The sequence below is a fragment of the Megascapheus bottae genome, chromosome 4 (assembly GCF_031878675.1).
Source record: "Megascapheus bottae isolate mThoBot1 chromosome 4, mThoBot2.hap1, whole genome shotgun sequence".
NCBI classification, from domain to species: Eukaryota; Metazoa; Chordata; class Mammalia; order Rodentia; family Geomyidae; genus Megascapheus; species Megascapheus bottae.
In genome coordinates this window covers 31,478,265-31,502,259 of record NC_143512.1, presented here as the reverse complement: position 1 = coordinate 31,502,259, position 23,995 = coordinate 31,478,265, and the positions used below count along the sequence as shown (strand labels likewise).

The 23,995-nt window shown below is 36.3% G+C and overlaps 1 protein-coding gene across 1 annotated transcript in view; it reads left to right on the top strand.

Annotated features, from left to right (window-relative positions):
• Adgrv1 (adhesion G protein-coupled receptor V1) overlaps nt 1–23,995 on the top strand; it is a 440,726-nt gene that overhangs the window by 46,250 nt on the left and 370,481 nt on the right. The window contains exons 20-26 of the mRNA XM_090331049.1: nt 77–820; nt 2,472–2,845; nt 13,103–13,279; nt 14,186–14,366; nt 15,904–16,106; nt 18,746–18,875; nt 22,166–22,246. Of these exons, the coding sequence (XP_090187175.1) occupies nt 77–820; nt 2,472–2,845; nt 13,103–13,279; nt 14,186–14,366; nt 15,904–16,106; nt 18,746–18,875; nt 22,166–22,246 (1,890 nt within the window). The remainder of the gene's footprint in view (nt 1–76; nt 821–2,471; nt 2,846–13,102; nt 13,280–14,185; nt 14,367–15,903; nt 16,107–18,745; nt 18,876–22,165; nt 22,247–23,995) is intronic.

Genomic DNA, 23,995 nt, shown 5'->3' with positions numbered 1-23,995 from the left:
TCCTTTTGTACAATATCAGACTGCACTTCAAATTCTGTTGTGATTTTTTTCTCACTCATAAATTTTCTTATTATAGGTGGATCTCCAGGTCCAGGGGGCCAATTAGCAGAAGCCAACCTTCAGGTGACAATAATGATTCCATTCAATGATAATCCCTTCGGAATTTTCACCTTGGATCCAGAGTGTTTAGAGAGAGAAATAGCAGAAGATTTCCTCTCTGAAGATGATATGTCATATATTACCAACTTCACTGTTTTGAGGCTGCAGGGTTCCTTTGGTGATGTACGAGTCGGCTGGGAAATCCTATCCAGTGAGTTCACTGCTGGTTTTCCACCGATGATAGATTTTTTACTGGTTGGAAACTTTCCCAGTACTGTGTATTCACAGCCACACATGCGTCGCCACCACAGCGGAACAGATGCTTTGTACTTCAGTGGACTCGAGGGTGCCTTTGGAACTGTCAACCCAAAATACCACCCCTCCAGGAATAGCACAATTGTAAACTTTACGTTTTCAGCCTGGGTAATGCCTAATGCAAATACAAATGGATTTGTTCTAGCAAAGGATGATGGTAATGGAGGGATTTACTATGGAGTAAAAATTCAAAAGAATGAATCCCACGTGGCACTTGCTCTTCATTACAAAACTTCAGCATCCAATGCTACATACATTGCCAAGACAACAGTCATGAAATATTTAGAAGAAGGCATTTGGCTTCATCTTCTCATTATCCTGGATGATGGTATAATTGAATTCTACCTAGATGGAAACACAATGCCCAAAGGAATCAAGAGTCTGAAAGGAGAAGCCATTACTGATGGTGAGTGTCATTTTCACAACTAGAACATTGAAGTGTGGAGGTTCTAGAAACTTCACTTGAAATTTTGAATTTTAAAGACATAGGAGATATTGTAAAATGTCTACCTTTGTGTTAGTTATATTTCTTTTAGCAAAGTAAGGCCAGGTTAAATTTTGCACAGAAATGAAGCACATAATATCTTCACTCTTGAGGAATCAGAAATAGGCTCTAGAAGAGAGAGGGGGAGGGGGAGAGAGAAAGAGAGGGAGCGAGAGAGGTCAATACGAAACATGTAAGAAGGAAAACCAATGATGAAGAAGAATCTAACTCCCTTTTGTGAGCAGCAGGAAGGCTGGAGAAAGTAATTCAGCTAAGGATTGAGCAAATGTGCAGGAATGTGAATCAGCCTGTCGGTAATTGGGAAACTGCTGCTACTTCAGTCCTGCTGAAAGTGGAGGATGACGGACAGAAGGTTGAAAAGGAATCAGGAGAAAAATAAATCATATTTAAGAAAGCTAATAAGATTTATAGAGTATAGGTAAGAAAACAAAGGTAAAAATTCAGTATATAAATCAGCATTTACAGAGGGGCCAAGAGTTAAGATTTGGACATGCAGGTTAATATTCCTGTCAGTATATTATAGAAGCAAAATTATTCCTGGAGTGTAGGCATGTAGTCACTTAGTCATTAAAGTGGCATGTTGTTTTATGACAGAGAAACTTCCATCATTGCAAGTGACAGATAAATCCACAGAAGAGAGAGCCTTTCAGAATTACCCAATGTGGATTTTCAATGCAGAAATTGTCCTTGTTTGCAAGATAATAAGATTGTCTCTAGTAGGCATGAGTAACAGCGATAATGTGCCTAACAGTTAAGAGTGAGCCTAGAAGAGTTGCGATGGTCAAAACTTGTAGGACTACCTACATTGCTACTACTGATAGGAAACATATGCTGTGTCATTTCCTAGAAACACTACCAAGATCTCATATTATATAAATACCTTAGCTGAGTACTTGATGATGAAAAGAACAAGTAATATCCTAAAAAAAGATCCTTTTAAAATATGGTTGGGCTATATTTTATAATTTCTTTAAAACATATGATGTTATTGGAAGAACTATTTCTGTTTGTACACTCATTCCTTGATTGTTTGGATAAAGAAGTAGATTTGGCCCACAAAACCTTTTTATTTACTCCCTGAATTTTTACTTCATTAATTTAAGATGACATTCTAATACATTGAACTTTGAAGTACACAAAGTTTAAAAATTATAATTTAATTAAATCACTCAATTTTCAGATGGACTAATAAATTTAAAGATGTCACAGAAGAAATATTTGTTCAAACACACAGATATTCTGGCTATGTTTATATGTGTGTTCATGTTTAACTCTATTTTTTTTCTGTACATTAGTGTTTATTGCACACTACTTTTAAGGACATCATCCAACAAAGTTACTAATTTCTGTAGTATGAAATATCAAAAATCTTCAATGATTACAGATTCATTTTTAAAATAAAAGCTAAATATTATTTGGTTATATGCTAATTTTGAAAAAAGTTTTACATATCAAGAAATCTAATAAAATCACTTATTTTCTGAGTTAGAGTTGTAATTTTGACTAAGATACGTGTAGATAGTTTAGCTTTTCAACATCTCTCTAATTTCAGGTCTTGGAATGCTGAGAATTGGGGCAGGAATCAATGGCAATGACAGATTTTCAGGTCTGATGCAGGATGTGAGGGCCTATGAACGTAAACTGACCCTCGAAGAAATTTATGAACTTCATGCTATGCCTGCAAAGAGTGATTTACATCCTATTTCTGGATATCTGGAATTCAGACAGGGAGAAACTGAGAAATCATTCATTGTTTCTGCAAGAGATGACAATGAAGAGGAGGGAGAGGAGCTATTTATTCTTAGAATAGTCTCTGTGTATGGCGGAGCTTATATTTCTGAAGAAAACAGCACCGCAAGATTAATAATACAAAAAAGTGACAATGCCAATGGCCTGTTTGGTTTCACAGGAGCTTGTATACCAGAGGTAAGTAGTGAGCATGGAGAATTTTAGTGTTAAAAAAAAATCAGTGTTGGGGCCAGGAGTTTAGCCTAGTGGTAGAGTGCATGCATGAAGACCCGTGTTCAATTCCTTGGTACCACATAAATAGCAAAAAGCCAGGAATGGTTCTGTGGCTCAAGTGGTAGAGCTCTAGCCTTGAGAAAGTCCAAGGATAGTGCCCAGGCCCTGAGTTCAAGGCCCAGGACTGGCAAAAAAAAATCAGTGTAGGTGTAATTGTTTGGAACTGAGTTAATTTTGTGTTCAGTATGATTACTCAAGCATCTATTGTAAATCTACCAAGATGGTAGAGCCATTGTTGCAAATACAAATTGGAGTTCCTATCTTATGAGTTCTCAGTTTGAATCAGCTTAATGAATTGAATAACAAGTTGGAAAAGAAACATTAGTCATTCACTTTAAAATTCATGCACTTTAGGGCTGGGAGTTTGGCCTAGTGGTAGAGTGCTTGCCTACCATGCACGAAGACCCGGGTTCGATTCCTCAATACCACATGCATAGAAACAAAGCCAGAAGTGGTGCTGAGGCTCAAGTGGTAGATCTCTAGCCTTAAGAAAGTCCAAGGACAGGGCTCAGGCCCTGAGCTCAAGCCCAGGACTGGCCAAAACAAAAAAAAATTCATGCACTTTAAAGAATTTGTAATTCATATGTTATTGCTTTATAGATATTTTGGCTTCTGGATAGCAAATAACTAAGTGAAATAGTACACATGAAAAGCCTGAGTGAAACAATGATGAAACTACTTAAATATGATTTATTTTAATTTTTATTGTCAGGATAGTGTAGGGAGGGGTTAAAGTTACATTCGCCAGGTATTAGGTGCATTACTTCTCACACATTGATACCCCCTCTTATGTTTTTGTCCCTATTTCCCTCACTCCACCCCCTCCCAATCATCTTGTTCTCCCCCTTCCCTTTCCTATTTAAAATACGCAAATAAACTTATATACAATATTCCAGGGAACAAACTCAGATACAGTAACAATATGAGATTAACCAAAGGGCAGCAAAAGAGAAGAGAAATAACATAGTACATTAAGAACAACAATCACAGAAGATAAAGCCCTTGATTCTAAATGCTAGAGATCCTTTCATTTAGTCTCATCCTATATGACCTTATGTATCTAGGTTTTGGGCTATTGTAATCCTCTGCTAGGAGAGTCCAGATATGTACTAATTATTACAAATTAGGGAAACCGTTGGGCCTATGTTCCTTTGAGTCTGGCTTACTTCACTTAATATGATTTTTTCAAGTCTTTCCATTTCCTTGCAAATGGGACGATGTCATTCTTTCTGATGGCAGCATATAATTCTATTGTGTATAAGTACCACATCTTCTTGATCCAATCACCTATAAGGGGCATCTGGGTTGGTTCCATGTCTTTGCTATGGTAAATAGTGCTGCAATGAACAGGGCTGAGGCTTTAGAATGTTCTTGATTCTAGATATTTGGGTAAATGCCAAGGAATAGAATTACTGGGTCCTAGGGGAGCTTTATGTTTAGTCTTTTTTCGTGTGTGATTTTTTTCCCATATATTTTTATTGTAATTAATAAAAGGGTTAAATTATATTCACCAAATAGAAGGTGCATTACTTCACAAACATTGATACCCTTTCTCATGTCTTGGTCCCCATTTCCCTCCCTCCACCCCCCACTCCTCATGTTGCATTCCCCCCTTCCCTATCTGATTTCAAATAACCAAATACGCATATATACAATATATCAGATAACAAAGTGAACTACTGTAACAATATAATATAACCAAGGGACAGCAAAAGGATTGAGAGATAACAACAATCACTCACTATATGGCTTTTGTTTCTATATAATGGAGGTCCTTTCATTTAGTGTCATACTATACAGCCTTATGTATCCAGGTTTTGTTCTATTGTAAATCTCTGCTAGGAGAGCCCAAGGTTTCAACTGATTATTGAGCCTATGTTCCTTTGAGTCTGGCTTACTTCACTTAATATGATTTTGTCTAAGTCTTTCCATTTCCATACAAATGGGGCGATGTCATTCTTTCTGTCAGCAGCATAGAATTCCATTGTGTATAAATACCACATCTTGTTGATCCACTCATCAACTGAGGGACATCTGGGTTCGTTCCATATCTTTGCTATGGTAAATAGTGCTGCAATGAACATCGTTGTGCTAGTGGCTTTAGTATGCCCTTGTTTCTGGATGGTTGGGTAAATGCTAAGTAGTGGAATTGCTTGGTCATAGAGGAGCTCTATGTTTAGTCTTTTGAGGAAATGCCATACTGCTTTCCATAGTGGTTGAAAGAGTTTGCACTCCCACCAACAGTGTAGTAGTGACCTCTTGGCCACATCTCCACCAGAATCTGTTGTTATTAGATTTCTTGACCATGGCCATTCTAGCTAGAGTGAGGTGGAATCTTAGAGTTGTTTTGATTTGCATTTCTTTTAGGGCCAAATGTCGAGCATTTCTTCATGTGTGTGTAGGCTATTCTTATTTCTTCTTCAGAAAAGACTCTCTTTAAGTCTTTAGCCCACCTTTTAATGAGATGGTTGTTTGAAGATTTGTTTTGGAGAGATTCAATGTTTTAGCTGCAGATATATTTTAGATATGAGGCTTTTGTCTGTTATATGGCCACTCTTTGAACTTTCTATTTAGCTTGCTAACTATGTCCTTTGTCATACAGAAGCTTCACAGTTGAATGCAGTCCCATTTGTCCAAACTTTCTTTAATTTGTTGTGTTTCTGAGTCTTTATTGAGAAAGTTTCAACCTATGCCAACGAGACCTAGTCTATCTCCTATCTCTTCTTGTAACATTTTCAGGGTATCTGCTTTTACCTCAAGTTCTTTGATCCATTTGGAATTAATCATGGTGCAGGGTGACATAGAAGGATCCAACTTTAGTTTTCTGCAGGTGCTTAACCAGTTCTGCCAGCACCACTTGTTGAAGAGGCTGTCTTTCTTCCTTTCTATTTTTTTGCTTCCTTATCAAAGGTGGGTCTGTGGGTTGATTTATGGGTCTTCAGTTCTATTCCATTAAATATAATCTTTTAACATGGAAAATATTCTTAAATAGTTGCAAGATTCTTCCATGTTATGATAATATTGCTCATTAACTCTCTTAACTATTTATTAGACAGTTGTATTATGCTTATCAGTTCTTCCAAAATTTTCAATGATCTATAATCATCTTGATTTCTCTTTGAGTAATGTGAGATGGTGTGAAATGACTTCACAGGTGGTGTGTGTCACAGTAACAGTGCAGTGGCTCTGTGAAGCTGCCAAGAAACAAGAGCTTTCTCTTTGAGAATTGATTCTAATAGATTTAGAAGGGTAGATATCTAAATTGAAATGATGAAGAAAAACTGGAACTTAGAAAAAAAATCAGAGTCACAGGATTCATTGTAACTTGACTCAGAATTCCTGGCTCTCCAGAATGTCATATTGTCCGTTTAGCTATTTGGTTTGGTGACAGCCATGAAAGATTCATAGAATGAGAAGCATACAAATCTGCAATTTAAATGTGTTTAGCTGTGCTGATATTGCTTTTAATGGATACTCAGCCAACATAGTATTTACATGTTAAGTTTTATATGCATAGAAAATCCATAATGTAAGTATAACATATTAATTATTAAACTTGCCAACATGTAGGTTTAGAAACTATGGGTAAAAGTTGAATTAGATAAAAATAGATAAGAAATCAGGGACATAATAATCAAATTTGAATTTGATGAGAAAACTATGAGTCAAATGTTTAGTTCCGAGCTTGATGATTACCTTTGTTTAATAAATAACAATATTCCCATTTGCTCCTAAGATCCAGTGAAATGGGAACTGAGTTTAGACTTGTCTTTCTCCTCATATCTTTCTTTATTTAAAGGGAGGAAGGCTTTATTTTGACTTACGGTTGTAGATGTTTCGGTCCTAGTTAAGCAAGCTGCCACCACAGCATTTAGGATCTGATAAGGCAGAAGCGTCATGGTGGAAAGACATGGTAAAGAAAAACTACTCCCTTCAATGTGGCCAGAAAAACAGGCAGGAAGGAAGGGAGAAAGAAAAGTTGGTAGGAACATTGGGAAAGATGCAGGAAGAATTAGTCTTGATTTGAGATATACCTTTCAAAGGCATACCCCCCCAATCCATCTACTGACATTTCATACTGCAATAGCAATAATGGTTTGAATTGCTAGTTTCTAGCAACTTCATATGAAGCAAGATAGTGGCTCCATTTCATGATAGTTATTAACCATCCGCTGATAGTTTAAAAGTAACTTTTCTTAAAAGATGTTTGAAAAAGCAGAAAACGAATGTATTAAAAAATCTCAACTCATGAAGTCTTGTATTTTAGATAGTGTATGTCATGAAAAGATAAGCAGAAATAGAAAATAGTTGTGTTGTATTATCAAACGTGATAATTTTCTGGAAGATAATGACTTGTGCAGATTTTGAATCATGAGTTGAACTACTTGCTTTTTTCATGGAAATCAGTTCATTTTTTTCCCAGGGGAAAAATGACTGACAAACTTTATTTATTGAGGCTTCGATATTTGTCAGACATTCTTATGAAAATGAGTGGAATGAGCTGTTGGTTATAAGCAACATAACTGGCAGCTCTTCTTGATGATAAAGATTACTCTTTCAAGTGAAAATTTGAAATTGGAACAGATTTTTTTTCATATAGTTTTTTTTTTTTGCCAGTCCTGGGCTTGAGCTCAGGGCCTGAGCACTGTCCTTGGACTTTCTCAAGGCTAGAGCTCTACCACTTGAGCCTCAGCACCACTTCTGGCTTTTTTGTATGTATGTGGTACCAAGGAATCGAACCCGGCTCTTTGTGCATGCTAGGCAAGCACTTTAACCACAAGGCCAAACTCCCGGCCCTCATATATTTTTATTGTAATTAATAGAAGGGTTACATGATATTTGCCAGATAGATGGTGCATTAATTCCCATACATTGATACCCTTTCATATGTCTTGGTCCCCATTTCCCTCCCCCCAACCCCCACCCCTCATCTTGTTTTCCACTATTCCCTATCCAATTTCAAATAACCAAATACAAATATATCTGATATATCAGGTAACAAAGTGAGATACTGTAACAATATGAGATAACCAAGGGATAGCAAAAGAGATGAGAGATAACATAGTACCTTAAGAAGAACAATCATTGATTATTTGGCTTTTGTTTCTATATCCTAGAGATCCTTTCCTTTAGCCTCCTACTATATAGCCTTTTTAAAAAAATATATGTTTTATTTATTTATTTATTTATTTATTGCCAGTCCTGGGCTTAAGCTCAGGGCCTGAGCACTGTCCTTGGACTTTCTCAAGGCTAGAGCTCTACCACTTGAGCCTCAGCACCACTTCTGGCTTTTTTCTATGTATGTGGTACCGAGGAATCGAACCCGGGTCTTCATGCATGCTAGCAAGCACTTTAACCACTCGGCCAAACTCCCAGCCCCTATATAGCCTTTTGTATCAAGGTTTTGAATTCAGTTGGAACAGATTTTTATCTGTCAAAGTGACCTTAACTGTTATCTAATGCTTAAAAACGTTTCAGCGAAGATGACAGTAAAATATACCAGTGTGATTATTCTGTATAGTGAGATGTGCCATTTGAAAGATACCTCTAAGTCGCTGTGACAGTGTTTTCCAAATAATCATTGCATATCATAACCAAATCATACATAAGTAAACGATGGACTTTCAGTAGACTAACAGACTTTAATATAACAAAATATACTAGCATATTGCATCAAACATGGAGAAGTTGCCAATTGTCAAGTTTTGCAAATATTGCTGAAAGAATGCTCACAATTCTTTGAAAAGACTGTTAATTTCTCATCACTTTGCAGTTACGTAATGCTGGATTTTCTTTAGATACTAAAGCCATAATAATAGAGAGCACACAAAAAAACATTCATTGAAAAGGAAGGTGTAAGAATGCAGGTGTTTTTTGGTCAAGCCAAACCACAAGAGAAGTTTATAGAACTGTTTCCCTGTATAATTATATTTTGCTTTTAAATCATAACTATTTCTCATGAAATATGTTGCTTATTATAGCAATCAGTGGGTTTAAATATATTTTTAAAGAGATTACTAATGGTTCTTTAATTTTTTCCCATTTTTTTCTTTATAAGATGACTAACAATAGATGTCTCCAACATAGGGAAAACATAATCAGGGGTGCTCAGTAATTTTATGTGTGCTCAGGCATCCTGGGAAGAAAAGATTTATTTAGGCTGTCCTAGTATTTTCTTTCTTTTTAAAAATATTATTTGATTTTTATTGTAAGGGTGATGTACAGAGAGATTACAGTTGCATATATTAAGAGATGATTTTTTAAATACTGTCACTTCTTACCTCCTTTTCTCACAGTTTTTCTCTCCCTATCACCCCTAAGTTGTATAATTCATTTTCAGCACAGTGTCTAGTGAGTATCACTGCTACATTTATTCAATCCTTGTTTCACTATTTTTTTGCTCCTCTTTATCCCTTTGCAAAACAGACACATACAGGACAAAAGATACAGAAAACAAAAACAGCGATAAAAGGAAAACAAAACCCTGAAACTAATAGAAAGTGTCCTCTTGCTTCTTGGAGTTCATTTTGATAAATATAAATTGAAGTGATCATGTGTATATAACTATTGAACATCTTTGATCCTTTTCTAAGAATATCCTCTTTGGTCTTACTGTATGAATGTCTAGGGATCTGTAAAATTTATCATGTTCAAGTGTAATATTTTGTCTTTTACTAGTTAGTGTGTTTGTTTGTAGATTTATAAGCACATTTTACTTATAATAAAGGAGGGAAACCATACAACCTATGTTTTTCCCAAGACTTTCCATTCCCTAACAACTAGTACAATATTGTTGTTTGTGATATAAGCAGAGAATTCCATTGTGTGTATACACTGCATTTTCTTGTTCCATTCATCCACTGATAGGCATCTGGGTTGAATCCGTATCTTGGCTATGGTAAGCAGTACTGCAATGAACATGGTTATGCTGGTAGTTTTGGTGTAGCCTTGTTTGTGGTTTATTGATTAAATATCCTGGAGTGGAATTTCTGGGTCACAGGGAGGCTCTATCTATCTTTTGAAGAACCTCCAAACTGCTTTCCAGAATGACAGTGCCCAGGTCCTGAGTTCAAGTCCCAGGACTGGCAAAAAATTCAATTTTTATGTATTAGAACTATGAATGATAATTGATAGTTGGCAAAAGTGCTGCTATTGAGGTCTCTTTGGTAGGAAGCTGTTGCTTGTTTTGTTCTTCTGTTTATTTGAGATAGATGTTCAGTGGATAAGAAATGACTACTTGAGTATCAAAATAAAGCCATATAACAAATAATTAAATTATGAAATGTCAACCTATAATACTTAAAAGAAAAATGCTATTGCATTATATAAATAGTTGTACTATAAGCAGAACATAGTGGTGTGCACTTAAAAGTTTGCTAATTTTAGTGTATGGGAGAGTTTTAATATATCACAATATTTGGGCATTCTATTAAGCACATTTTTGTTTTGTTTTGTTTTTGTGCAACAGTCCTGTCTTGAACTAAGGGCCTGAGTACTGTCTGTGGGTTTTCTCAAGGCTAGAGCTCTACAGCACCACTTCCAGCTTTTTTCTATGTGTGTGGTACCGAGGAATTGAACCGGGTCTTAGTGTATGCTAGGCAAGCACTCTACCACTAGGCCAAACTCCCGGCCCCTTATTTTTGTTTTTTAAGCAAAAAAAAAAAAAGAATATTCACTCTGCATGTAGGTAAGAAGAAATTAAGTAAAAGAGTTGTAAGAATAATTATTTCTTTTGTTTTGAACCTTAAGCTCCACTGATATAATAAAATACATTTAAATAAGTTTTTCACATGAAAAATAGCTGTGAGTAAGGCATTTATTAAAAGCTGAACTCCAGTGGAGTGCTCGGGGATCAGTCCTGAAGTGGGAATATGGAGTCTAGGTCAAAAAGTTCACAATACTCCAACTCCAAAATAATCAGCAAAAATCTGGATTGGTGCTGTGATTCAAATACTAAAGTGTCAGCCAAGCCTAGAAAACAAAACTGGTTTTGGTAGATCCATAGCATAACTGTATTTTCTTGCTGCTTCCACAAATTTGGTTATTCTATATATAGTCTACATCATTTTTCCTCTGTCTACTAGTACTGTTAGTATTGTCTTGTATGTCCTGTAAAATCTTATACCCATAATAATAAATTAATGAAATTACATTTTAAGCACTTTTATTTGAGTATTGTTCGTATTTAAAAGGTCATGGCTTAAGAATCCAGTTAGAGACAATTTGAAAAGATCATTGTAAAAATAAGTATATTATTACAACTTAGACTCTGGGTTTTGTTTTGTGTTTGACAGTACTGGGGTGTGAATGCAGGGCTTTGCACTTGCAAGGCAGGTTTTCTGCTGATGAGCCACATTTCTAGTCTGTTACTGTTTTTATCCAGAAATAAACATTTTTATTTCATATAAAATTAATATTCCCATAATTAGAACAAAGCAGATTCTGAAGTTCATTATTTCATATGACTTATAAATGATATCCATACATATGAATATTCTGATTCCTTGAACATTCTGCCTCCCTCAGCCTTTTGATTTCTTCCTTTGCTTCAGATACCCATTTTTCATTCTTCAGAAAAGGCTAGATCATGATAGTAAGTAATGAGACATTCTTTCAATACAGAATTTTCTTTTTTTAATATTTTTTATTGTAATTAATAAAAGGGTTACATGATATTTGCCAGATAGAAGGTGCATTCATTCACATACATTGATACCCTTTCACATGTCTTGGTACCCATTACCCTCCCCCCCACCCACCACCCACCCCCTCATCTTGGTTTTCCCCCCTTCCCTATCAAATTTCAATACAGAATTTTCTTACCAGCATTTTTCTACCATAAAGATTCCAACGTTCTTGCAGCATTTTGTAAAATGTTGATCTTGTTCAGAACCTCCTCTCTCTCTCTGTCTCTCTGTCTCTCTGTCTCTCTCTCTCTCTCTCTCTCTGTCTCTGTCTCTCTCTCTCTGTCTCTCTCTCTCTCTGTCTCTCTGTCTCTGTCTCTGTCTCTCTCTCTCTCTCTCTCTCTCTCTCTCTCTCTCTCTCTCTCTTGCTCTCTTGCCCTTTCTCTCATTATTTTAGGGGTTCAGAACATCCTTTTTATCATGTCTGAAGTGCTCTGGAGTCCAGCCTCATTGTTGCTGACAGAGGAGACAGCTCCTTTCCCTGTCCTAATTTTTAAGTGCCTGCCATATGTCATGTGAATAATTTTCTTTAGCTCAAAGAGATACCGATACAATCTGATATTGCATCATTACCCAAGCATGAGACAGAGTTAAAAATTAATTGGATTTGTAATTGTGTCTACTTCGATAAAGGAGTAGAGTTGATAATCCTGAATTCTGCATTATATATTTTTTTTCTGGGTAAACAGATTTTTTTGAAAACTCTTCTTACCAATGATTACAATACCAGTAGATTACTACTCTTCTATTTCTCTGAAGAGCTGACAAAATTCTGATTCAAATAGGAAGCAGGAGTCAGTGCTGATGTGACTAAATAGCTAAATTAGGGTGTTCTTGAAGACAGTTGTGGATGACATACGCATTCACATGCTGACTTAAATGTCTTCTCATGGTTCTAAAGCACTGAATGAACACTTTAATATTATTTTATTTTATTTTATTGCCAGTCCTGGGCTTTAGCTTAGGTCCTGAGCATTGGCCTTGGACTTTCTCAGGGCTGGAGCTCTACCACTTGAGCCTCAGCACCACTTCTGGCTTTTTTTCTATGTATGTGGTACCAAGGAATCGAACCCGGGTCTTTGTGCATGCTAGGCAAGCACTCTACCACTAGGCCAAACTCCCGGCCCCGTGACTGTTATTTTTTTATGTATTATGTTTTTCTCTTTTCTCTTGTGTTGCCCTTTGGTTAATCTCATATTGTTTCAGTATCCCACTTTGTTACCTCGTATATTATATAGATGTTTACTTATTTATTTGAAATAGGAAGGGAAAAATGAGGGGAGGGGTAGGGGAAGGGAAGAGGGGATAAAAACATAAGAAGGGATATCAATGTGTGAGAAGTAATGCACCTTCTATGTGGCGAATATACTGTAACCCCTCTAAACATTGAAATAAAAATTATTTTAAAAAGAGTAGGTTGTAACTTTATCACTGGCTTCTGTAGATATAGACTTAAGTTGTTTGTGCTCAAATGCAGACTGTGGAAGAGGGGGCCATGGTTTCCTGTGTTGTAGAGAGGACCAGGGGAGCACTGGGCTCTGTGCATGTGTTCTATGCCATCTCCCAGATCCAGTCTGAGGGCAGTAATTATCATGTGGAAGACTTTGCCAATGCCAGCGGAGCCATCACATTCCTTCCTTGGCAGAGGTCTGAGGTAAACCCAGTCCTGTCTCTCTGCATGCCTCTTGCAAATAGTTTCCTGAATGGTTTGTTCTGTCACTTCTTGTAGCTTATACACACCATACACACACACACACACACACACACACACACACACACACACACATTATATATTATGTAAGAGAAAAACTAAGATTTTGAACATGTTACCATTTTATCTGTTCCTCAATTCTGATATAAGAAAAGCGGTACAACTTGGGAGTATATTGTTTTGTTTTTGTTGGTATTATGCATACAGTGAAATTCTTTATTTTATTCATTTATTTATTGAGATAGGGTCTCCCAACGCCATGCTTGGCTTTAGTATTTAAAGACTGGTGGCTCCTACCTATAAATTTACCTGCTCGGAAGGCTGAGGTCTAAAGGTTGAAGTTCAAAGCCGATCAGAAAATTCTTGAGAGTCATATCTCCTACTAACCAGGAGTATGTCAGTATAATCACAGAGTATGAGGGATAAGTAATAAACAGCCTCTAGACTCTATACTAGTCTTGTTTCTGAGGCTCTCCCTTTCAGCTGAAATCTCTTCTTAAAGCTCCTGCACTTTATACTAGGGCTTTGGGGTCTAGATACACTAACAGATTTGCGGAGAACAAGGCCCCTGACCTTCACCCACCGTGTAATTGAGCAATTAACTTATTTCTTCATATTTTATTCTTTAATGTGTTGATATATACAATCACATACATGTTTTAATATGTAAGTTTGTATCGGCGATATAGAGCAAGATGCCTCGTATTCATATACTGCTTTGTTAAATGACACCTTCCTTGTATAACTACTTTAAAATAAGGAAAAATAAATACATCAGAGACTTATTTTCCCTCGGAAGTAATTACTCATACCTCACTGCTTAATGACTCTGAATTTTTCTCTTCATAGGTCCTAAACTTACATGTTCTCGATGATGACATTCCTGAGCTGAATGAGTATTTCCAGGTAACCCTGGTGTCTGCTGTTCCTGGAGATGGAAAGCTGGGCTCAACCCCAACGAGTGGGGCAAGCATAGATCCTGAAAAGGAAACCACAGATATCACCATCAAAGCCAGCGATCATCCTTATGGTAACCTATCCTTTGCCGCAGCAGTTCCCTTTCTTTAATATTTGAGGTTTTACTAAGACTTTCTTCAGGGATATTTTGCAAATAATTGAATAAACTTCCTGAGATTCTTTACCCTTTAAGCAATTTAACTTCTATGCTGCTATTTTGACCAACATTGTTTCTTTTTTTATTGTAATTAGTAAAAGGGTTACATGATATTCACCAGATAGAAGGTGCATTAATTCACATACATTGATACCCTTTCACATGTCTTGGTACCCATTTCCCTCCTCCCCCCCACACCAACATTGTTTCTGAGGGGGAAAATTAAGAGCAATTTCTGAATTTAAATGATGTATTTTGCAAAGACTTAAAAGAATTATTCCAAACAACAATAAAAGTACTTTTATTTTTGGCTATCAAAATTCCTCTAAAAACTTACCCTACAAGCTGTGAGCCAGTGGCTCACGACTCTAATCTTAACTACTCAGGAGGCTGAGGTCTAAAGGTGGCAGTTCAAAGCCAGCCAAGCATGAAAGTCCATGCAACTCTTATTTCCAGTAAATTACTCAGAAAAAGCAGAATTTGGTGTTTTGACTAAAGTGGTTGAGCACTAGCCTTGAGCACAGAGAAGCTCAGGGACAAAGCCCAGGCCTAAGTTTAAGCCCTGGGAATGGCAAAAAAATATAACAACAACAACAACAACAAAAAGAAACAAAAAATATATCCTATAGTGACAAATTAACACAAGAGTAATTGAAATTCTTCACAGTTTATATTTTATTGGGCTTCAAGAAGTGATGCCCACTCTGTGCATTTACTATGATTAATTGTAATAAATTGCAGTTATAAATTATAATTAATATATATTATAATCCATCTATTATTTTCACATTGAAAAGTAGTCATTTTCTTTATTGGGAAATTATACACACGTAGCATACTAAATTGAGAATTGTTTTATATTGACAAGTCATATTTCAGATGTGTGAATAAAGCAAGAACATCTGGGTAGGGAAGTTATGAGGCTCTATATCTATGTTTCAGAGATAATTTTTTCCAGAATTGTTGTAAAATCTTTAGGGTGCAATTGGTCTTGTTCTACTCTAAGCTCAAGAAATCCAGATGAATTAAATATGAATACCTGATACAGATACATACATACTTTTGACACAGAGTCTTACTTTGTAGCTCAGGATGGTTTCCCATTTGTGTTCTTGTCACCTTAGCCTCCCGACTACTGTGATTATAGCTGTTTACCACAGTATCTGATTGCGGAAGCACATATTTTAAAATGCCACAAATGTTCATTTCACTGATGCCAATGTATAATCCAAAAGCTCCTGGGCATATTATGCAATTTGTGTGACAAGTTTTGTTTTTAACTGTTCACCTTGTGAAGGCTTGTAAGCATATTCCACATCAAAAGCATGTAAACAGATTTCCCATAAAGACCTAGCCTGCCGATTCAAATGATTGCATAGATTGCTTTAGGTGAGGAAGAAATTATTCCTTAGATGATGAAAGAAGGGGGCTCTGTCTTCCTTGCTTCCTCCAGGGCTGCTGCAGTTCTCCATAGGGCTGCCTCCTCAGCCTGAGGACGCCATGAGCCTGCCTGCAAACACCATGCCACACCTTACTGTGCAGGAAGAGGATGGAACTGTCAGGTTGCTGGTGGTCCGAACACAAGGGCTCCTGGGGAGGGTGACTGCAGAGTACAGGACTCTGTCCTTGACAGCATCCAGTCCAGAGGACTACCAGGTATGCCCCTAAGCCTTTGTAGTTGTATTTGCACTTTGAAATTGGACACAGTCCTTCTCTTGCGAGACAGGAAGGGACTTGATTCTTACTAGGAAAAGAAGCACTGATGCCTACTTGCCTTTTAACTACATGTAACTTAGTATACTTCATTGCATGGAAACTTGACGCTTACATGGCTATTAATAATCCAGGCTCTGTTTTTCTTGTACTTTACTTATTATAGGTTCCTATTGCATAATTTGCTCAAATATTATAGGCTTGGGTCAGATACATTTGAAATCGTTTCTGAAATATCTCAACTTCTATTATGTATGCCCATCAGACAGAACTACAATTGCAAGGGAATCAAGTATTTTCAGCTTCAGTGCTTTTATTTATTTATTATTTATTTTCTTCTTCAAATGAAAAGCACTATGATACTTCGGTGTGGCATAAGAAATGTGGGTTTTAGAACTAGACAGAACTAAAGTTTAGGGTTTATCCTGACTCTGAATCTGAGTTATTGAGGGCTTCAAACTTTTCTATCAGTTTCCTTGTCTGTGGAAGTGACAGGATGTCTTGTACTGTACACAGATAATATGCAGCAAGCTCATTAACCACTAATTGTGCTTAATGTTGCCAATAGTCTCCTTAAGCAAGCACTAGAAATTCCTTGGCATTTGTCAAGAAAGATTTTTGTATTCTTTAATACCTTTGTTCAAAGATTTTTATTTAAAATTTTAAAATTTAGTTACTTATTTTGGTACTACAAAGGTTTGAATTTAGAGCAGGAGCTTGACAAGTTCCACACCTCCATTCTTTTTTGCTTTAGCTATTTTTGTTTTTTTTTAGATAAAGTTTAATGTTTTTAACCTGGCCCAACCTTTGACTATAATCATTTTATCCAAACTTCCCCTGTAGCTGGAATTACAAGCATGAGACAACATGTTCAGGTTCTTGAGATGAAATCCTGCTACCTTTTTTTTGTCAGGGTTGGCTATTAGCCAGTTTTTCCAATCTCTGCCTCCTGAGTAGCTGGGATTTAGTATTAGAGACATGTATCACCACAAACAGCTTTTTCCTTTAAATTTAATGTTAGTTTTCTTGTTTCTTACTTTCTTCCTAAAAATAAAAGTGTAGTAAGTCATATACATTTTCCTCCTAAATCCAGTGATTTTAGGTAATAAATTTAACTAATTTTAATTTTTCTAAATTTGTTCTCAGGTTCTTTCTTAGAAACATGAATTTTCTTTGCCTTTGACTTTTATTGTATGTTTAGGTTGATATTTAATACATTGCTTTTGGGTTTAATGTGTCTTTCTGCTAATGGTCTTCTATTTTTAAGTAGTCTGAATATCCCCATCCTCCAATTTTTTTTTATTATTTTCTTTGACAAATAAAACAGGCAAAACTAAACAACCTGCACCCAATTTTTCATACCTGTTAGAAATCTGATCTCCTTGGAGGAAGATGATTTGTCTGGGTGCTTAGATGTTGTGGATGTTACTTGTTACCACTTTGAACAATTTTCTTCATTTTTCCCTGATAACTTGAAACATTTTGTCTTCACCATTTCTTATGATGTCTCCTATGGCTATCTCTGCTTCAGTGTGAACAGATGTAAGAGTCCCTTGGCTCTGAGTGGAAATGTGAATACATAAAATAGGATGAAAGGCTCCAGGAGAGATCACTAAGCTGAACTGTGGAGGATGGATTAGATGATTCATTGGAAAGATAAGGAAAGTGTTGTGTGTTGAGCAACACACATGGTGATAGTATCTTCATCTAGGTTGGAGACGTTGGATGAAAGAAGTTGATGGATTCAAATGTAGTTCCGAATAAAAATGGTAGGATTTGAAGGGCTTTTTTTTTGCCAGTCCTGGGCTTGAGCCTGAGCCTGAGCACTCGCCTTGGACTTTTCTCAAGGCTACCACTTGGGCCTAGGCACTGCTTCCAGTTTTTTTCAAAGTATGTGGTACCAAGGAATCAAACCTGGGTCGTCATGCATGCTAGGCAAGCACTCTACCACTAGGCCAAACTCCTGGCCATGAGTACATTTCTTATTTTGGACAATATCACCTCTTCCTTTACTTTCCTCCAGTTTTCTCCTCCCATCCCAGTCCACAAGTTACATTTTCCACATAGTGTATACTGAGCATAGCAATTGTACTTGTTCACCCTTTCTCCTTTTTGCTGGCCCCCTTTTACAGTTCCAGAAGAAAAAAAAAACCCAAGGCAAAGGGGCCGGGAGTTTGGCCTAGTGGTTAAAGTGCTTGCCTAGCATGCATGAAGACCCGAGTTCGATTCCTTGGTACCACATACATAGAAAAAAAAGCCAGAAGTGGTGCTGAGGCTCAAGTGGTAGAGCTCTAGCCTTGAGAAAGTCCAAGGACAGTGCTCAGGCCCTGAGCTTAAGCTCAGGACTGGCAAAAAAAAAAAACCCAAAGCAAAAAACAAACACTACCACTACCACCACAACCATCAACGACAACAATAAAACATGTTTTCACTTCCTGGAGTTCATTCCATTGAAAATTTCATAAGCTTCGTATTTTATATATGTTTTTCTATTTCAATATTTATACTAATTCTGTAGATAATTCTGAAGTTTCTATAGAGAATAGTTATAATCTAACAGAAATCTTTCATTTCTATTTCAGAGTGTAACTGGCATATTGGAATTTCAGCCAGGAGAAAGATACAAGTACATTTTTGTCAATATCACTGATAATTCTATCCCTGAATTGGAAAAATCTTTTAAAGTTGAGTTGTTAAATTTGGAGGGAGGAGGTAAGACTGACAATTAGATAATATCAACTATGTGCTCATCTATTCACTATGGGCTAACTATACACTATGGGTTAACTATGAGTTAATGGTAAATTCTGTTTCACAGATTCCTTTGAAATATTCTTTCAGTTTTTTGTGTGTAAATATTTCTAGAGAGAGTAGTCAGAAAGTCATAATCATTTATGATTTTTATGACAGACAGTTCTGATTATTTTCTTCATTAAATGAAAATTCACATCTCTTTACATAAGTTTTGAATGTTATTTTCATACTGTGCAACTCAATTTTATGTGAAGTTTGGTTAATTCTCAGTTGTATATGTGTTTTATGCTGATTTCACCTATTTAGTTAGTTATTTCCTTTTTTATTATCCTTTCACCTTATCCTAAAATAGATACTTTTTAGAATAAAGTGGTACAATTAAACTAAATCGCAAAATTATAGTTGTTATTTACCCTAGTTGTCACTTAGGGCTACACACTAGCTATCCCTAAAGCCATTTTTCCTCCCTTTGTGAATTCTTATAATTATTTTACTAAACTCTCTCTAGACCTAGCATAGATAAAAATGTACCTTTTGGGGAATCTACATAAGCTAATTATCAATAAAGTCTTATTTTCCAATCTAATATCAAAGCACAGATTATGAAAGGTCTTTGGAGTGAAAACTCAAATGGCAAGACCTGTGGTGGCCTATGTCTCCTACAGTTCTAGCGACTTAGGAAGCTGAGATCTGAGGATTGTGGTTCAAAGTCAGCCAGGGTAGGAAAGTCCATGAGACTCATATCTCCAATTTACCAATGAAGAAAATCAGAAGTGGCACTGTAGCTCAAAGTGGTAGAAATTTAACCTTGAGGGAAAGAGCTCAGAAGCAGCTCCCAGGAGTTCAAGTCCCCCACTGACCAAAAGTAATAAGTAAACAGTAAATAAATAACTTGTTTAGGTGGCCTATGCATGTTTCTTTGAAGAAATTGTTAGTTACTATTGAGGGTGTTATAAGAATACTTGTGGTATGTACCATATTACCTTTTCCTCTCCCATATTACCTTTGTAAAGAGAATGAGTATGTTTTTTAAGCATGCAGAAACTATTACAAAACTGGGGATACTATCTCACTATTACATTTGCCTGTGATACTTTGATAAGGAGATTAATAGAAAAATCTCATCCAAAATGATATTGGGAGATATTGGGTAGGGCACAGTGTATTAAAACTTTTTATAGACAATGAGGCTATAGGATACATATACTCAATTCCTGTCATATATTTACAAAGGCAAATGAGAGAGAGGTGGTTTTTGGGGGAAAGTAGAGAGATTAAACATACTGTGCAATAGCTTGTCAAATTCAAAAGACAGTGAAAATGTGCTTCATGATTTGTGTGGCATGTAGAAACATGCTTTGTTTATCCTCCAGAATCAAGTCCTTATTCTGAGTTCAAAGGACTGACAAAGTTATTATATTTGAAAGTTTCCCTTTGAGTTACAATTAAAAATATTTATGTAATGAAATAATTGCTAGTTATCATAATCTGCTCTCATTCTATAATAGGACACCAAATATTCTTTTTGTAGGGGTAGGGGTGATATCCACGGCCTCTTACATGCTTAGGCACACACTTATCCATTCAATTATATCCTGGCCTGAACCAAATATTTCTACATTTTTTTAAAAAAATTGGGGCCTGAATTTAGCGCTGTTCCTGAGCTCTTTTTTTTTTTTTTTTTTTTTTTTTTTTGGCGGGGGCCTGGTGCTTTACCACTTTGAGCCACAGCTCCATTTCCAGTTTTCTGGTAGTTAATTGGAGATAAATCTCAAGGGTTTTCCTACCAAGGCTGGCTTTAGCCCACCATCTTCAGATTTCAGTCTCTTGAGTAACCAGGATTACAGGTGTGAGCCACTAGTGCCTGGATCTTAAGGTGTTTCTTGTAATCATGATACGATTTTATGCAGAAAGATTTCTTCACATTTCTAGAATATGAATTGCTTTGTACTAATGGGAAATAAATTCTCATGTGAACTCTCACAATTTCTTTGGGAGAAACAGTGTCAGAGCCTGTTCAGTGAGTTGAGATAGAAAGAAATAGCATCTTTACAATGGCCCTCAGTTCTCTACTCACATTCCAAGAATCCGCCTTGTTTGTGAAATAGTTTGCAGATGTAAATTCTTTCAATAATCAAAGGAACACTCTTTATTACACAGTGTCTCTAACGCTGATTCTATAGAACATTGCCATAACATTAATAACGGATGTTTATGTCAGCCAAGTTATCTATGTCATTGAACTTTACACCCCCTATCTCATGACATCTAAAGAGTATGGGAACAAAGCTATGAACTGGATTCCTATAGAAAAGTAATTTTGCCTCTTTAGGCTCTAATTCTCAGATGCTACATTTGTGGCATGAAAACCTTTTCATGTTTGGTACATGATGAGGGGAAAGACAGAATTTTTTGGCAAGGTAGACCATAAACTGGCCTATCAACAATGCACATATGCATTGATATGGCTCTGCTTTTCCATTCTAGCATCATTGCTCTTCCTATCTTGACAAAATCAGAGTTAGATTATAAGATTTATTAGACACACAACTATGTTGTCTTCATCATAGTTCTTATATATTACCATGGCATTTTCCATTTTAATACTATTTACTTGTCATCATTTTATTTTATATGTACATTTCTATATAAGTTAGCATGTTTTGTAGGAGAGAAAAGTAAATACTTAAAGTTACATGTTTTCTGGCCACAGCTGAAGTAGAATTTTTCAACTGTTTTTCCCCGGCCTTTTCCCACAATATCCATGACAGGAAGAAGTTAATTGGTGTTGAGAATTTAGTGAGGGGTCTTATGTGTGGGTGTAGGACAAAGTTAGATGCATTTTCCTAATTTTGAATTACTTGTGAATGGTAAACTTACTGTCACAGGCATATAAGCATTTGAGTATCTGTGTACAAAGGTTATTAAATGGTCATGTGACTGGAGATGATTTATGTTGCTATAAACAGGTAAGGATTTAAAGGAAAATTATTTCGAATTGCTGGCAAGTAAAAAGGCCAACTGTAATTGACACAAAGTATTTCTTGAAACTTGAGCTTTTGGTACTTTGACGTGATTGGTGTTACAGTCACATCATTTAAAAACGATTTCCTCTGTGGAAGGCTGCCTGTCCTGGGATAGATGTTCCTGCATTTTTTTCTGTGCCTCATGCATTTTAAGAACTCTTCCTTCTCTCATTGTGTTGATGTCTGTCGTGTGGTTGTGTCTCTGTGTGTCTCCTCGTGAAGTGACTGAACTCTTTAGGGTTGATGGCAGTGGTAGTGGTGAAGGGGAAATGGAATTCTTCCTTCCACCCATTCACAGACACGGTAAGCAAGATTCCTTACAAGTGTATATCTTTATTTTGACTTCTTTTTGCAAGAACAACAATTCTAATCTGTGCTAGATGTAGATCAATTATATATTTTTATTTCATTCGCTATGACAGCATCTTTATTTACTCTAGGCTGTCATTACCCAGCTAGAAAGTGATGAAATTGTATCTCTCCCTGCCAGTGATACATACGCTCTCTTCCCTGTGCATTCTAATGCAAGTTCCCACTTATGACTGAATAGAATTTTTATTCAATTTACCAAGAGATGGTTGAAAACACTGTGCATCGCTTTAAACTCTAAAAAAAAGCTAAATTGAAGCATCTATGTCTTCATGTGAAATCCACCACACTCATTTTTTTGCACAGGAAAGATTGTGAGCCTTTATGTGTGAGATTTAATCAAAAGAATCATATTAAGTGAAGTAAGCCAGATGCAAAGGAACTTAGGCTCAATGGTTTCCCTCATTTGTCATAATCAGTAGAAACCTTGGGTTCTCCTAGCAGAGATTTGCAATAGAGCAAAACCTTGATACAAAAGGCCATATAGTAGGACGCTAAATGAAAGGATCTCTAGGATATAGAAACATAAGCCATATAATGAATGATTGTTGTTCTTAAGGTACTATGTTATCTCTCATCTCTTTTGCTGTCCCTTGGTTACCTCATATTGTTACAGTATCTCACTTTGTTACTCTGCTATATCGGATATATTTGTATTTGGTTATTTGAAATTGGACAGGGAAGGGGGGAAAACAAGATGAGGGGTGGGAGTTGGGGGGAGGGAAATGGGGACCAAGACATGTGAAAGGGTATCAATGTATGGGAATTAATGCACCATCTATCTGACAAATATCATGTAACCCTTCTATTAATTACAATAAAAATATATGAAAAAAGAAGATCAAAAAAGAAATACATAATTTGGAAGAAAATACAGAGAGAATAATTTTCCAATTAGTCGGGGAATATTGAAAAGACGATGCTTAATAAGAGGTTTATCTTTGATTGTTGTTCTTGATGTACTATGTGAAGCTATTTCTTTTCTCTTCTTTTCCTCTTATGGTTTATCTCATGTTGTTACTGTATCTGAATGTGATATATGAGGTATTGTATATACATTTATTTGTTTATTTGAAAAAGGGAAAGTAAGGGAAAAACATGAGGAGTGGGAGGGTTTGGGGGGAGAAAGTGGGAGAAAACAGGAGAAGGGGTAACAGTCTTCAAGAAATAATATACTGCCTGATGAATGTAGCTGTAACCCCTTTGTACATCACCCCAGCAATAAAATTAAAACATTTAAAATGGAAAAAATTAAACAAATAAATGTATATATAATACACCAGGTACCAAAGTCAGATACAGCAACAACAGGGGGTAAACCATAAGGAAAAAAAGAAGAATAAAGAAATAACTTCATGTACTACACTGATAGCAACAACCACAGAGATAAACCTCTTATTTCCAACTCTTGGAACTCATTTATTTGTGTATTTGAATTAGGGAAGGGAAGGGGAAAAACAAGATGATGAGACAAAGGACCAAAGGTGAACCAATGTAACAGTGATATCCACAAGACAATATGTTGGAAATGAAATTTACAGCTTGGGAGGAGTGGGGAAGGACTGAAAGTGGAAGCAAAAACATGGGAAGGGGTAACAATGTTTAAGTACACTGTAAGGTAGCATTCCCTACCTTACAAATGTAGTTGTAATACCTCTATACATCACCCTGACAATAGAGTAA